The sequence below is a fragment of the Prionailurus viverrinus genome, chromosome B1 (genome assembly GCF_022837055.1).
Source record: "Prionailurus viverrinus isolate Anna chromosome B1, UM_Priviv_1.0, whole genome shotgun sequence".
Lineage (NCBI taxonomy): Eukaryota > Metazoa > Chordata > Mammalia > Carnivora > Felidae > Prionailurus > Prionailurus viverrinus.
This window is the reverse complement of record NC_062564.1, coordinates 71,020,645-71,036,999: the sequence shown is the minus strand read 5'-3', so window position 1 is coordinate 71,036,999 and position 16,355 is coordinate 71,020,645. Positions and strand designations below refer to the sequence as shown.

General features: G+C 42.9%; 1 protein-coding gene across 2 annotated transcripts in view; it reads right to left on the bottom strand.

The window, feature by feature from the left end:
- Nucleotides 1-11,386, bottom strand: part of PDGFC (platelet derived growth factor C) — a 206,528-nt gene extending 195,142 nt beyond the window's left edge. The window contains exon 1 of one of the 2 annotated variants that reach the window (XM_047857043.1): nt 10,015-11,386. In XM_047857043.1, the coding sequence (XP_047712999.1) occupies nt 10,015-10,132 (118 nt within the window). In that variant the 5' untranslated portion in view covers nt 10,133-11,386. The remainder of the gene's footprint in view (nt 1-10,014) is intronic. The other variant, XM_047857042.1, reaches the window with a different exon arrangement.
- Nucleotides 11,387-16,355: the final 4,969 nt, after the last annotated feature.

The following is a 16,355-nucleotide window of genomic DNA, read 5'->3' as shown; positions in this document are numbered from 1 at the left end:
TGGGAAACACCTGCTATTTTTAGACTGTTGATTTTTCTAGAAATAGTAAAATGTTTTGACTGCAGTGACTAACACAAAGTAAAGACAGAGCCGAGCCCATCATATATATCTCCAATATAGGTAAAACTGCATGTGAAATTATAAAAACACTAGGAGGTCTGGTCCCTTGTTTTGTAAAGGCAATTCATTTTCATGTAGACCTCCAGAAAGACAATGTACTTCTGTTTATAAATTAAAGTCAGGAACAAAATGCATACTTACAGAGACACTGCTACTTACTGAATAGGAAGCATCCCCCAGTACTTTTTATCACCTACAACATAAACACATTTCCAGTGGAGGAAATCTGCCTCCAGCACATCCCATCTCTGGCTCTGAATGTACAGATCAATACTTTTCATACTTAAACTATCCCATTTTTCCTTCTTGTTTTTATAGTGTTTACATATCCAAGAGTCACTACGAGAAATACAGCTGAATCTGATCTGTCCTTTGAGCGGGTAATCCGACTATAAATCACACTCTTGCAAGAAGGAGTCTTTAGTATATATTTCCACAGAGCAATTTGAAAACATTAGAAGCTACTGTGTTTTCCCGTGTTCTTAAACAACGTGCACATCTCAGGCTTACGTCTCAGGCTTCAAGTATGATAAATAAGAAATGATGAACACTACAGGTCCCCCTTATTTCCAGACCCAGTAAGAGATTTCCAGAAAGGAAGTGAATATTTCATTCTACTCATTTGTTCACATCTTAATCACATTTTAAGCACATGTTCCTTCTTAGCACACTGATTTTAAATATCGCCTGATGCCATAGAAAAAGAAATTATAATGTTTTAATGACTCCCAATTTGCATTTCTAATCACCTCAGACTATGAATGAGAGTGGCAGTATGGGAAACAAGCTGTGATTTATTCCTTAGTGGAAAAAAAGGATAAGTAATACGACTCCTTAAAAGACAGATGTCCTTATAAATACCCAGCAAAAATAACTGCCAGAAACAACATGAGATAAGTACCACGAAAGTCCAACTTCTGTTGTTAATGGTTCCTGATCTCTGTAGTTACTCAAAAGGCAGGTGCAATGGCCAGCTGGGCATATTTAAGCGCGGAAGCCTATCTCCATCTTGCAAACACTGGAAAGCCCAAAATAGCATCCACTCACAAATGAGGCTTTCCTAGAATGCAAATAGCATAGCTTCAAAAAAATGGCATGGCATCTAGAAAGCACATCCATCAAGAAAACTCATTCTCGTCAAGTCCTTAAGTCCCACAAAATATTTCTAGAACCCATGTATACACAAGAGACCAGAAGGAACCTCACTAGAGAAATGTTGCAGCTTCTCAAGGTAGAGGACACTCACGGGAATTAATTTTCCACAAAACTTGAGAGCCTTTCCCTGAAAAGTGTTAAGGCTGTTTTCTTTGCTTCCTGCAACATAATAGCTTCATTACACTAATTCGGTGGGCTGGAAGCTGTCTACCTTTTACCACAATCTCCTGATCCCTCACCCAGCCTCATTCCGCATGCCATCCATTTTGTGAATGGAGTATGAAAATAGCTCTTTGTTTACAGAAGGAAGGCAATAGAGAGTAGTGTGGGCACAGGCTTACTTTATTTGAGTGTAACGGAGGCTATACAGGCTGCCCTTCTATCCAAGTCCGAACATCCGAACGTGTCTAATGACTGGGAGAAAGTTCCACCAAGAAGCAGTCAACTACGCACGCCAAAGTAGAACGCTGCTACTCCACTGTCTGCTCAGAAAGTGACAGAAAATAACTAACCCTGAAACAGCGAGACCACCTTTTTCTTTTACGTGGTTTGTTCAGTGCAAACTCTGCAGGAAGCACACTGCAAACAGCCTCAGGGCCTTTGAATGCAGCCATCCAGGACACCTTTCCACTTTTTTCTTGCCTCTACTCATATTTACAACACTAGATTCTTCCTGCCTCCCACACATGATATGCCTTCTCAGGTCTGTATTCTTTCGCGGACGCTATTCCCTCCACCTAGAACGTTTTCCTCTTTTCCTCTCTCAAACCCACTTCAAAATATGTCACGTCCCCTGTGGGAACTTCTCTCCCTGCACTTCTCTTCCAGGCACAATCAATCGCTTCATCCATCAAAGGAGGATTTTTGAAGTGAAATAAAGCACTCTGTGTTCCCATAGCACGTCGAGCACAGCGCCACAGACCGTGAGACAAAGGAAGGACCGGTCATCCTTCTTGGACAGAGCTCCTCAAGGGCAGAACTGCATCTTCTTCTTTGTGTGTCCAGCACCTAGTGCAGAGCTTCGCCAAGAGCAGATGCTTATGAATACGTGCTGAATAAAAACAATGTTCTAATAAAACGTTAGACCATTTAACTCAGGAAGGAAGAAGCACGTGACTCCGTCCTGGCTTGGAGTCAGACCTAGGTCCAAACATTTACCAGCTCTGAGCCCTTGGCTAAGCTACTTAGCTAGCGAAGCCTTGGTGTTTTTCCCATTCATACCCCACGGGGAGGTTATAAAGATAAGCTGTCTACTGTCTATAGACATTGAGCCCAAGTGTGGCAACTAACAGGCACTCTTCGGGTGTCATTATTAAGCATTACAAAACCAGAGACCCACTGGGAGATCTTTAGACCCATCTACCGACCACAAAAAACACATCCAAATACTGTGCTCCCTGTGTCTCTCCTGAGAGCTCTCACGGCAGTCTTACCAGGACGCAGTGACCAGTAATAGTACAAATCTATATCCTTGCCTTTACCATCAATGTGCCTCATGCTGTTTGGGGATGTTGGTTTCCCTCAGAAAAAAGAGGCCCTCCATTCTCCACTCCCTGCAACAACCTAATACACACCTCATTTGATTGAAAAATGGCTCAACTACTATCCGATAGGGTAAAAGCCCAGTACAAAAAAAATCATAGTTTGAAAGTAAAAGAATAATAAAGCCTAACACCAAGAAAGCAAAATTAGCGAAGCCGGCCTGGCAAAGATGGTTTGGCTTAGACAAAAGTCAAATATCCAGGGAAGAAACCGTTCAGTCACCAGAGGACGGGCAGTAACTTCTTGAAGATGGCAAAGGAAACCTAATGTGAAGTCAGATAACAGGATCGGCTCAGCTCGATTTAAAATGCATTCTCGTGAAGTCAAAGACGAAACGAGCTAATGCTACTCCCAAAATCACTCTGAGTAACTTGACTTTAACGATAAATTTCGTTAGTATGATGCCTCTTTACCATTTGTAGCTCCTTTTGTTCTCAGATTTGGAAAATTTACAAACAGAATTTTGGTCATTTAATCCTGTTTTTGGCAGGCCATTCAAGTCCGCACCTATGAATTTATTTCCTGGTGTTGTTGACATTCAAGAGAAATTTGAACCTTGGAATAGAATATCCTATATATTATAATGTAAATAAAAATGAAGGCCACTCATTAAATTCATTCGAAAGAATAACAGGTTGTGCTTTCTAGAGCTCACTAAGCCATGCTTATTTCGTCATTCCCATGGAACTTGTACCAGGGAGACATCCTCCTAAACGAAATGCTCAAACTTATTGTTTAAAAAAAAAAACCTCCCTGTGGAATCAAGTATTCAAATGTCAACCATCCTCTTCATCATCAATTCATAAACCAAAATACTGAAATAAACATCCATGGATCGGGTACACCTGCTTAAAATAAAGTCTCGACATGTAATAGTAACAATTCTAAACATAGCATTTCAAGTTATTTGCCAAACTGTCAGATTGCTACCCCAACAGAAATACTGTAATAGATATTAGCCAGAGTATCTGTCATATGTAATCAATGTGATTACTTTCACATTGTTTTCCGTAGTGTTCTTATAAGCTGTGTTGCAGGACCACGGGCGTCCCATCTTCCTTCACAACCCACAAAGCATGCAACCCCCTCAAGTAATAAAGAATGGCTTTTACACAATGCATCAGAATGTTAAAATGAGAATCCCATTTGCCTAGTTGGTTCTTACATAAGCAAAAATATATCACCACATTAGCAGTTTAATACTGTTGCACTCAACAGTGACCTTGATGACGTCATTTCAGCTCTCCAAGTCTCGCTTTACACATAGGTGAGGATAGCCTCTCAGGATCCTTCTAGTCCTAACATTCCACACGCCATATTTATTGCTGACGTCCATCCCGCACAAGTTATCTGTGAGCCACAAGCAGAGGATGGAAAGCACACTGCTTTTTTGAGGCATGTCTAGCCATCTAAAATTTACCATTATTCAGATCCTTGGTCCATATCACACAACACCCCATCTTTGGAAAACACAGAGAGAGGTATGCACACCAATGACACTTTTAAGAAAGTTACTAGCACCAGTTCTAGGAAACTTACCCACTTGCTTGGTACATGCTCACCAGGTAACATGGTATATTTACCAAGATTATAAAGTAGTACTCTGATTGGCATATCCCATCACAACCAATAAATAAACAAGTTTAGCTTCCTACGAAAAATCTAAAACAAAGTACAAGTTCCAAGACCAAAAAGACATCTTCAAAGATGGCCTAATATTATAGCCAACACCACAGTCTTACTCTAATAAGGCACTACATCCAGAACCATGCAACAAATATTTATTGAGTACATACTGTATACAACCCCCTGTTCCAGATGCTAAAGCTCCAAGCTCCTAAAGAGAGCAAGTCAGACAAGGTCCATACCCTCAGGGAACTCATGTACTCTGGGGGTGGTGGTCGGGGTACGCTGACGACGACTTAACTCATTAATAACAAGAAGAATACCCAAAAGAATATCCAAACGTGACAATAAGCACTATGCAGTTAGTTAGCCTTGATGTGATTGTGAGGGCTGGCTAATTCAGATAAGGTGGTCAGGAAAAGACCTCACTGAGAAAGTGATCCATTTAATTCAGATGCCAGTAAGGGGCTACCCACGCACATGCACCTGACCAGTGCTGCCCACAGAAACAAGTACAACCAACTGAGGACTACAATCCCGTGCCATCATAGGCCACAACCCTATGCCTCATCTCACTTCCCAGCCCCCAACCCTTGAGGCAGCACAACAAAAGAAGCTGCAAGAAAGAGGCTTTAAAAAGGCCATCTCCTTTCTTCACTCAAGGTCCTTCACGCCTCAGCTTGGCCTCTGCTGCCAGGCAGAGAGCAGAAGAGAGAGGTGTTGGAACTCCAATATGACTGAAATTGTGAGTAGCTAAAAGTGTGAAAATGGATAATAATCAACGGGGCAGGCACACCGACCAATCAGGAAGGAGGCCAGCAGGGTGGAAATAGTACCCTAGAATTCCTGAACTATCAAACACTAACCTTGTCGTTTCTGATTCACAGATGGTCAGTTTGTCCTAAAAGAGGAGCACTGGCTCCATCCCAGCCCGTTAGGAATATTTCAAGATTTTAACAATCTGTGGGGTGGTGCTGGTGCATCCCAAATAAAAATCAACCACCAGAGGTGTCCTTAGGAAATGAAATAAGAGAGATTCACACACACACACACACACACACACACACACACACACACACACCACAGTTGGCAGAGGTGGTAGAGAAAAATATCACAGACAGACTGTTTCATATATGAGTTACACAGAGATAATACAGCATTGCATAGAGATACTCTGGCTACGTGTGGTACTTCCAAATAAAACCCAGAAACATCAAAACTAGACCTAGTAAATAAAGGGACTTTTATGACTTCTACCACTTGAGCTAACACCAATAGAAACCCATGAGGAAACTTTTCGCAATTCTGGAAACATTTTTTTATGGGGGTGGGGGAGTATGGACATGATGAATGCACTGATTCAATTACTATTTACTTAACACTCATCACATTATGATTAGAATTCTATTTCTACAACAAATGTGCAAGAATATAAAGAAGATCTGTAAAAAAAATAAGTGTCAGGAAGGACGAAATAAAAATGGACAAAGCTAAGATTTTGGTGTCCAAGATGGAGCTCTCTAAAACGCCACCACTGGGGAATATTTAGGGTCAGATCCTGGTGTCTATTCACAACTATGTAAAGCCTACTACAGACTTGGTCACCTTTTGGAGGTAAATATAAAATATATCACATTAAGTGTAAAAGATAACAGTTGGTAGGAGGGAAACGTTACCCAAAAAATAGAATGGGCCTTTTTTGGTCATCTATGGTGAAAAATAATATTCATCATTACATAATGACACTTTACTTCTTCCACTTCCTCAACAATCTCAAACAGAGCAGAGAACAAGGAGGAAGTTCTTTTAAAAAAAAAGCCTCTAAACAACAAAAATAAATGTCACAAAGGTCATGCACTACAACTTATAGACTAACTCACAGGAAGTGCCTTTAGCACTCAGTCAGACACTATTTACTCTTGGACACCATTCTAGGGATGGTGATCACCTATTTTCAGTAAAATTGAGCTTTGAAGGGTACCCTTAAAAGGGTAGGGGGAATGGACACAACTTTGTTAGACACAGGCACATGGCAGGAAGAGGAGGAGCAAGTTGGCATTAAAAAAGAGACAGAGACAGAGACAGAGACAGAGAAGCCACAAGCATAAGATACATGTACTCAGATAGGCATCACTAGATAACCACCTGTCTGCAGAGTAAATGGCCCCACAGGCCACAAAAGTTCTTGTGGAAAAGAGCACATACAATAAATGATTTTCACAGGGATAACCCTAATAGGGGCATATTCCAAATCTATACTCAAAATGGTTAAAGGAAATGAGAACAATAAGCACATTTCAGGTCTATGGATGAATTAAAATCACTTACCAATGACACAAAGTGGGTGAGGCCTTACTCCATCAACAACTTTGTGATTGGCGTCTATTTGGGCTACATGCTATAGATAAAGTAAGCTTTGGTTCTTTTCATTTTTTGATGTATATGATCCCTTCTGCTACAACTCAGGAGAACCAGCCCAGAACTTGTCAATTTCAGAGTAGGTATTCTCTTCTAAGTGAGTGCACACAGATATTAGTAATTTTTCCTGTGGTCATTCAAGAAGTATAGGCCAGGAACCCTATATAAGTCAGTGTTCTTATCTTTTATGTCCTTTACGTTATATCTGGAGACCCTTGGTTTATATGTGAGACTTCACAGTTAGAAGTCAGGTTCAAGATGAAGGACACAAAGGTAACTCATAATATTGGAGGATAAAACTATTCTCACAGCAAAGTGGCAAGAATTGCAAATAGCGTTAAGTCAAAAGCCAGGTAAGTCATAATAACAGGGTAAATGACACCGATCCCTCAAAACGAATTTTGAAGCACCTGCATATGATTCACTCTAAATCCAAATATCTAGCATTGGCTACAGCAATCAATTTCCATTTATTTACAACACCTCTTGGGACACTAAGTCAATACTGAAATGACGCAGTCCTGGGGATCTGATTGTGTCAACATTTGAGACTTCAGAATACTGAAGAAAAGATAGTATCATTGGGGAAAGGTCTTTGAAAGCAAGAATGAGTTACTATAGTCATAATAAATAGCTCGATTTGGACACTGGGCACTTAGAAGACCTTTCACAAAATGATGCAATGCACACAATGGACCAATGACATTTCTATGTGGCATCTCCAGAAGGGTCTGTACTTCCAGAACTGGGCAATCATCAAAATTGAGAATAGCAAGAAGGCAATCAAAAATCAATCATAAATCACTATTAGGGCAAAAAATACCCACATAAGGGAATTGAAAATTGGAACACCCCCCCCCCATAAAAAAAAGGAAGAAGAAGAAGAAGAAGAAGAAGAAGAAGAAGAAGAAGAAGAAGAAGAAAGAAGAAGTTCCAGCAAATGTGTTCACATTCCAGGTGGAGCTTCTTTGGCACCAACCTGTCATCCTCAAATCTTGGAACCTCGAAGCATAAAATCAACCTGAGCATGTGCAGGAAAATAGCTCTATATTGCCCCCTAGTGCTGGATAGTCCCACTTCTCAGGCTGAAAACTACAAGGTGAGTAGTTCCCTTACCTCTAGTTACTTCCTGCTGCCAACCCTCCCAGGAGCTAAACATAGCCCAATCCTCTACCCACAGATTAGGAAACAGCCAGGCTATTTTTAGCATCATGCAACTTAGGAATGGAAATGGCCCAGCCTCTGATGGCAACAGAATGTGTGTGGCCTGCCTGGCTTAATGAACTCACCTCTCCTGAGAGTGTGAACCTACTCAGTAAAGTGGCCAAAGACCACAGGAGAGGTCTAGGGCCCATTATAAAGAGGTGATGGTAGGCGGATCACAAGAAAGAATGACAATCAGAGGCACAAGTAGCAAAGGGAATCAGGAAGATGACAGATGCCAGGCTTGATAAAAACAGAAGCAGAAGGAGAAATGATAATGGCACAGGAACAATAAAAAAATAGAAGACAGAAGCCAGGAATATTGTGCACTGTCATTTTAGAGAAGCTTGTCTAGTAAGAAACAATATTTTGAATTGGACATTTATTTTACATGAAAAAGAACAAAGGTTGGTCTGATCTGTTTCCTGCCAGGGTACAGCTGGTGCTGGGGCTCCTTTGATCACTTTCCCCCAGTCCTCTGCAGCTCCTGTGATTAGAGATAGATCCCTAGGCTGCCCTTTGATCAGCAGCTCAAGCAGCCTGCAGGTGCCATGAGCCATCACATTAGCAAGTTGTAAGAAGCAACTACATTAATAGTGACTGATAAATGTGATAATGTATATTTACTGCACATACAGCAAATACCAAACAATGTCTACAAAAATCCCAGGAATGCTTATTTAATCTATCTCTGTACTCTAAAACTTTCTGTGCTTTCTTAAAGATGAACACTTTCAGAGAGTTTAAATGCAAAGTTGAAGTTTTAAAACACCCCAATACATAAAGAAAAAGTTGCTGTGACTTAAAAACAGAGCACACACCATTCTGATTTTCTAGGTACGCTGCTTGTGTTCTTTTCGCCTGGTTAATAAAGTGACAGCATCCTTGCATTCTGAATAGATGGCATCCAAAGCAGTAAAAACATGCACATTTCTTTTCAAGTAAAGAGCCACCACTTGTAAACAGGGTATTTAATATTCTAATTTTAGACAGCCTACATTAACATTGTGGTTTCATGGGCAGTATAAAATTTCTATTTACAAAGTATTCTCAAAAATGACTTCATAATGGTAGATCAAGAGAAAAAGAGTTTAGAAATTGAATGATGTAAATCATATGGGGTTCAGAGGCTAAGCAAATTACACACCCTGACGCTGCCCTGGCTTTATGAAAGGAGCCTTTCTCCAGCTCTGTGCAATCCCAGCCCAAGGGAACTTGCATCTGAGAGTTTTCTAAACATTTCAGGTACACTTGAAAGCTGAAAGTAATTCTCATTTCCTATGCAGGATTAAGTCGTTTCCAGCACACACAAAATAGCAGTCATTCACCGACACATATAAAAACACACACCAGAAAGGTAAGGACTTCAGAGTACAAAGGCACATTTAAAAAAAAAAAAAAAAACAGAGCGCAAGAGAAATACATATTTCACTCTCCCCCAAAACGTCCACACGGCCTCTTGACCTGTGTATTTCCTATCTACGTACTGATTAACTGATGCCTTTCCACTTTGAGTGCTTCAATTAATGCAGCTGATAGATTTCCTCAAACATCCCCCTCCCCATGAAAAAGAAAAGCTGAGAAAAGTCAAACATGCCAAGACTCATTCATTTTGGACTCATTTTTAGAGGCAGTTCTTGAACTTATAACTCTGGCAATGAAAGGTTCTGCAATGTGCGTTTGAACTGACGTTCACAATCGTTCCCAGAATGTCCTCTCTAACTGAGCCAGCAGTGGCACTCACGTTGCCCTGTTACAGCTTTGTGGCAGCTCCCGAAGCTGCAAACTGCACGTAACCTCCTCAAGCCCATGCCAATGAACGCAGCGCGTGTTTGCATGGAGAGACGATAATACCCTCGCAGGCTGGTGTACATCACACACTAACGCACAATGCCAACGTAACACATACAGCGAGAAACAAGAAGGGGGAGAAGGGGGGGAAAGACTCACCGTTCTGTTCCTTGTTGCTGGAGTACTGGAATTTACTACTCAGGTTGGACTCAGCCTGAGTCCCGTGTCTCTGGCCGGCCAGGGCAGATGTCAGCAGGAGAAGCCCGAAGAGGAGCATTTGGCTGACTGGGGCGAGAACTCACTCACGGCGGGCACTTTGGAAGCAGCTACTCCTGAGTCTCTTTCACCACCGCCAGGGGAAGGCTGCACTGGGGTGGAAGCGCCGAGCCTGCTCTGGCAGCAAGGAATCGCAGGGTAGTTTCCACATAATCCCATCCAAAACTTTTTCCTAGAGTCCTCTTCTGTGTCTCCAGTTTTTGAAAAGGATCAAAGCAAAACCTGGACCTGAACCAGTTTCCCAAGGTTTAAACAAATCCTGAGCTGTGCCGAAGTGGTGGGGGTGGGGGTGAAGGCGAGGGAGGAAAGAGGGGGTGGGGACGCGGGGGAGCCGGGGGAGCGGCGAGAAGTCACCAGCAAGTTGCTGGGAGCACCTGTCAGTTCGGGGGACAGGACAGAGGCGAAAACTCAAGGGTCGAGCGAAGCCAGCCCGAAGCCAAGTCGGCGGCGAGCAGTTTCTGATCAATAACAAAGCTGCCAATAGATGCGCTCTCCGGGCGCCCCTCTCCCCCGCCCCACCCCCACCCCCGAAGGGGGAGGGGGAAGAAACAAGGCTAGGGCGCCGCGGCGGGTCCCCGGGGCCGCGGAGCCGGAGCGAGGCCGGGGGGCTCCGGGCCGAGGCCGCCCCGGGCGCCGGCGGAGGGAGGCCGCTGGGCTCCCGCTCCCCAGCCCGGCGCGCAGCCTGCGCCCGGTCCCGACCGCCGCAGCAGCACGGATCCCGGCACCTGGCTGGAGTTTTCCGCGACCAAAGTTCACCTTGTTTGGGTGCGTCCCCCGCTCCTCGAAGCCAAGGGAAATTCGGCAGCTCGGGGTCACCGCGGGGCTCCAGTCGTACCCGGTCCCCTCCCCCCACGCCTCGGGCTCCGCGCAAACCTCGGGGCTCCGCGCGGCGTCTCGGCACCGGGGAGAGAGAGAGAAGGCCGGCGGCCCAAGGCTCCGGCTTGTCCCCTCCCCTTCTCTACCTTCCCCCAGCCGGCGGCAGTCGGGAGGAGGGGGCCGTGGGCAGAGCCCGGGCGGAGCGCGCGCCTGGCGAGCGGGGGAGGCTGAGCCGCTCTCCCGCGGGCGGCCGCAGGGGCGGGCGAGGGTCGGCGCCTCCGGGAGGGGCAGCCCCGGGCCGCGTCCGCTCGCGCCGACTCGGGCCGCCAACTGGCGGTCCAACAGGTGCTGGCACAGACAGGGGGTGCTGCGGGGCTCGCTGCAGACAGGACCTAAACGGCCCAGGCGAGGAATGCAGCCGGAGCGGCCCCTGGTTTCCTTCCCCCGGGACACCCCTAGCCCCAAATAAAGAGCAAGATGGGTGGCGAAGGGTACTGCAGACGCAAAACTGAGTGCAGAAGAACTTCCTGCAACTCTCCCTCGTCCCCCGCCCCCCGTGGTCGTGACTCGTCATTAATTTCCGAGGGGATCCCCGTAACCAAAGGCTTGGCCAGAGTTTCTGGACCGGAGGAAGAAGGGAAATTAGATTTCAAAGATTTCCCTTCAGTTGCCAGCTCTCTGAAGCGAGATGGAGAGAAGAAAAGTAAAGACAAACAGCCAGCACATTAACAGCAACATTCATTCATTTCGCAAACACTGTTATTTGTTGACCGCCTACTGTGTCAGGCACTGTTCTAGGAGCTGGGGCGGCGGTAGTGAAAACACAAGAAAGTTTCTGTTCTCCGGAAGCTTGCATACTAGTTGAACTTCATTAAATTAATATCAAGAGAGTCCCGTGGCAAGCAAATCATCACAAATGGCACCCTGCCTCTTGCTAAATTAAGTCCATGCAAACAATTTGGCCAGGTATGGTGTTCCACGGGGGGGCTGGAAGAAAGGATATAGCCTTAAGGTACATGCTGAAATATGCGTGGAGTCTCAAATCTTTTTCAGGAGACCCTTTCTGGCCTTGCAAGGCCATCTACTGAGGGTGGAGGAGAGCTGCCCTTTAAAAGGATCCAGGGATGCTTGAGAAAGGCACGTTCACCGATAGGACCAAACAAGGAGCTGACCTTCCTCAGTCATGCTGAAAAGGCCAAGCCCTCTCCCTGTATTTGGACACCCACTGAGACCCACCAACTTGACCTCTGTGCAATATCCTGGTCCACTTTTTTTTTTTTTTTTTTTTGCTTCTTAAAATTCAAATAAGCTCAATTCCTCTTTACTCACCTATCCCATTCATTCATTCATTCATTCATTCATTCTTATTTCTTTACCACTTCTGTCTTCACAGTACAAGATATCAAGGCAAATATACAAGCCCATTCTCTGACTTTAAAGAATTTACAGGTTAGCAGACACAAGGCTTGTTACTTTATGCACTTCAGCAGCTCCCCAACATGACAGTGAATCCATATTTGCATGATAAATATGTTCCAAAACTACTTTGTAGATTTGGGGGGGAGGGGTGTTCCCAATTTTAATAACATAATGAGACTTGTTATATAAAAGACATGCTTTATGAGTGTGTTTTCATCTATTTGTAATAAAACTAATTACTAATTTGTAATTAAGCCTTCTAACTTTGTAAGTTAATTTTCTAATCAGGATTTTTCTAAATGAGGCTGTTAAATGTCCCTATAGTTGACATTTCTTGACCACCCACATAGAGTGTGTGTGTGTGTGTGTGTGTGTGTGTGTGTGTGTGTGTGTGTGTCTGCAGATTTAATCCACTTGCTCTCATGAGATTATAAGGGTGATGACTACTCTTTATTTTGTATCATTTCATATTGGCTAGAACAGTGCCTGGCTCAGGGGGATAATAAATAAACACTCTTGACTGACTGACAGTTTTCTTTATTGGAGTCACTTACATTCTGCCTGGAATTTCAGCATGAAGGTTGTATTTGAAAAGTTACAGATGATCTAGAATAATACTCTACCTCTGCATTTCACCTCATCCATATTCTACAGATTGATTTGACAATCACCTTATAAATAAAGCCAGCCAGGTGCTCCTGCATGACCCCTAGACAAAATCACATTCACATCAACTGGTTTCCTTTCAATGTACTTGCATTGTTGTTCCTTGTACTGCCCTTGCCCTTGGCATAGTTGATTCTTTTAACACTTTATCCTCTGCCTGTCTTCCTGCTCCATTTTGCTTATAAACCTTTCCTAGAAAAGTGGGGCCCTTGCATTGAAAGTCAATTTTATGTAATCCAGAGTCTGCACAATTACTGAACAATATATTTTGAATGAATATGGCTTTGTTTTGGCCTAAGGCATTTTCCTTGAGGAAAGGCATCTGTTCCGCCAACCAAGAGAAAATAATTGCAAACATTCTTTGTGGTTTTCATGTTTTCTTAAACCTTAGGAAGGAGTGCCCATTCAGGCTGAATGCATGAACACTGTTACCTACAAATTCCTATTGAAGAACATGGTAGAATGTACTTGGTTATTAACAATAGTAATTTGGGGGAGGGAGAATGGGTGTCACTATTAATTTTTTTTAAGTGAAATAAGATCTAAAGCAAATTACTCATGTAGCTAGTCATGTGACACCCAGGAGGGCAAGAACCATAGGGATATATTTTTGCCTCAGAAAATCAAATATTACAGGTTTTCTTGCTCTGTCTTCTTCTGATTTGATCCAAACACACACACACACACACACACACATAGGTATATATACAAAATATTTTACAATTTTTCCCAGAACTCTAACTTTTCAGCATTTTAGTGGCAGATAGTTGAGCATGAGTTTCTGAAGTTCGGAAATTTCTGATCTACCTAAATGCCCACTCTGTTTCCAGAATGACAAGCAACACTTACATCTGCATTTAAATGAGGCCTGGGGCTGGAGGTATTATTAGTAAGGAAGTAAATGCCCATAGATCATAGCAGAAATAAAGATTGTCATATGATGTTTTTTTTTTCCTTTTTGAGAGAGAGAGAGAGAGAGTGCAGCAGAAGGGGAAAGGGGCAGAGAGAGAGAGAGAGAGAGAATCTTAAAAGCAGGCTCTATGCTTAGCACAAAGCCCGATGCAACACTTGATCCCATAACCCTGGGATTATGATCTGAGCCAAAATCAAGAGTTGGACGCTCAACTGCCTGAGCCACCCAGGTGCTCCAAGAGTGTTCTAGAAAAAAATATATAGTAGTCCCTCCTAGAGTCACCCTTTTCTCTATTTTCTCCAACTACTCCCATCTTGAGAAATGCATGACTTTGCTCTAGATATCTAGGATATATTAATACTCTGTTTTTCTAACCTAAAAATTGTAAAACACACTATTGATTAAATTTTACTTTTAGATCAATCACCCTTTACCTGCCCGTGTAACAACTGTTAATCTGAGAAAGACCTGCTCACTGTGGCAAATGGTAGAGGGTTGAGCTAAGGCCCTGCACTTTTTGATTTTTACTTTTCTGGGGAAGGGAGTTGGGAGGTAGGAAGTTAGAAGTATGTGGCCAAGGAAACGGGTGACAAGAACTGGCCTTTGGGTGACCCTCTGTGGCTTTTCCCATTGAAGTAAAGCTGCAGTTTCCTTTTTGAAATCATGGTTGAGTACGCAAAGATATTTTTCAAAATCTCAGAAGTGCTTGTCTGACACAGAATTCAGAGGGAGTACGTAGCCAGAAACAGCCCCAAAGAAAGGAGAGGCCTGGTGACCTTTGAACCACCACAACAGAAGATCATTTTACCGAGAGATGGGACACCAGGGACTTAGTCTGGCTTTACCACTACCAGACAGTACAACCTCGATCTAGAAATCCTCTCTTTCCCTTTTCTTTACATAAGAAATTTACACCAGATTCTGTCTCAATCCTCTTACTGTTCTAGAATTCTCTGATTCTCAGAGCTATTAGAGATAATGATAGCAAAACTTTTTTTTTTTTAACTTAATTGTGCTTCTGTGGTAACACATGGCTAAAACAATGGTTTCTTAGCCTCAACTCCAAAGGTGTCTTGGTGGCTGGCAAGAGATGATGAAAGGGGTTCTTCTCCCTAAACTTGGCCAATCAAGGTAGACCTCTTTCATCTGTTACGAGTAGAGTGTGGAAAGACAGGTTCTACTGATAAACAAAAAGAGAAGGAGTAAAAAAGAGTTTGGAAATCAATGACTAATGCGAGTATCAGGAATTTTATTGATTTCAAGAAACCTAAATAAATTATGTATAGGTATCCGCGTTTCAATTTTTAATATTTGCTTGGTATGATGATAACAATATGAAAAGAGGCAGAGTGTGGTTTCAAAGTAAAGAAGAATAGTGATAGCACATGAGTGAGTTGTAAATAATCAGGAAATAATATTGGTATTCGCCAAGAACAGATGGCCGATCTCCTACTGTTCTGTAGAGTCGGTGAGAATGTGAAACAATCCTGAGAGCAAGGGGCATCCCCTAAACATGTGGGCAGCAAACCTAACACTGTGTTTGGTCATATCCTCCACTCAATAAGATGTCATTCTTCTCTCCCTGGAATCATGTATAGGATATGAAGGCTGCTGTCCGCATTGTGACAAATCATAGGAAAGAGGTCATGGCCCAGTTACAGATCCTCCTTTCTCAGATAGCGACCCTCTTATTTCAAAGGTCATGGGAGAAGAACCCTTTCACTTTGTGATCATTGTTTCACATAGAGACCTTTCCTTGGCTAACAGCCTTGACAGAGGAGGTGGATAGTCTCAGTGCACTACTTAACGAACATTTTAGAAATATCATTGCTTCTAAAGCTCAAGATGGTTCAAAAGATTTTCTTACTCGTTTCTCAGTATTACTATTTGCTCTTTGCGATCTTTACAGTAAGAAAGATACTTGCTCTCTTATATCCTAAAACCTTGCAACATGTTAAGGCATCATTTTATATTCCCAAATTTTGTTTTATCAGCACATTTTGCTTTGACATTTTCCTCATCTTCCTGGACCACCTTGTCTCCTTTCTCTTTGTCTGAATCTTCTTTCACCTGTCCTCCATGGAGGATAAAAAAAAAAAACAAAAAAAAACAGGTTTCCCTCTCACAGGCAGCTCAAAAGATTTATAGTTCAAAAAAAGCCAACCAAGAAAATAAAAATGAGGAAAGAATTCTTCAGATTCAAATTTACTTTTTGAAGCACCTATCATGTCCCAGGAACTGTTTGACACCTTCAGATACATTTTCTCATTCAATCTGCCCACCAATCCTTCCAGGATGATCACAGCTTTGCCATTTTACTGTAAAGAAACTCAAGCTCTGAGGATGATGACTTTTCCCAGGGTGACACTATCAATGACAGGTACAGTCACCATTTGATTCAGGTCTTCCC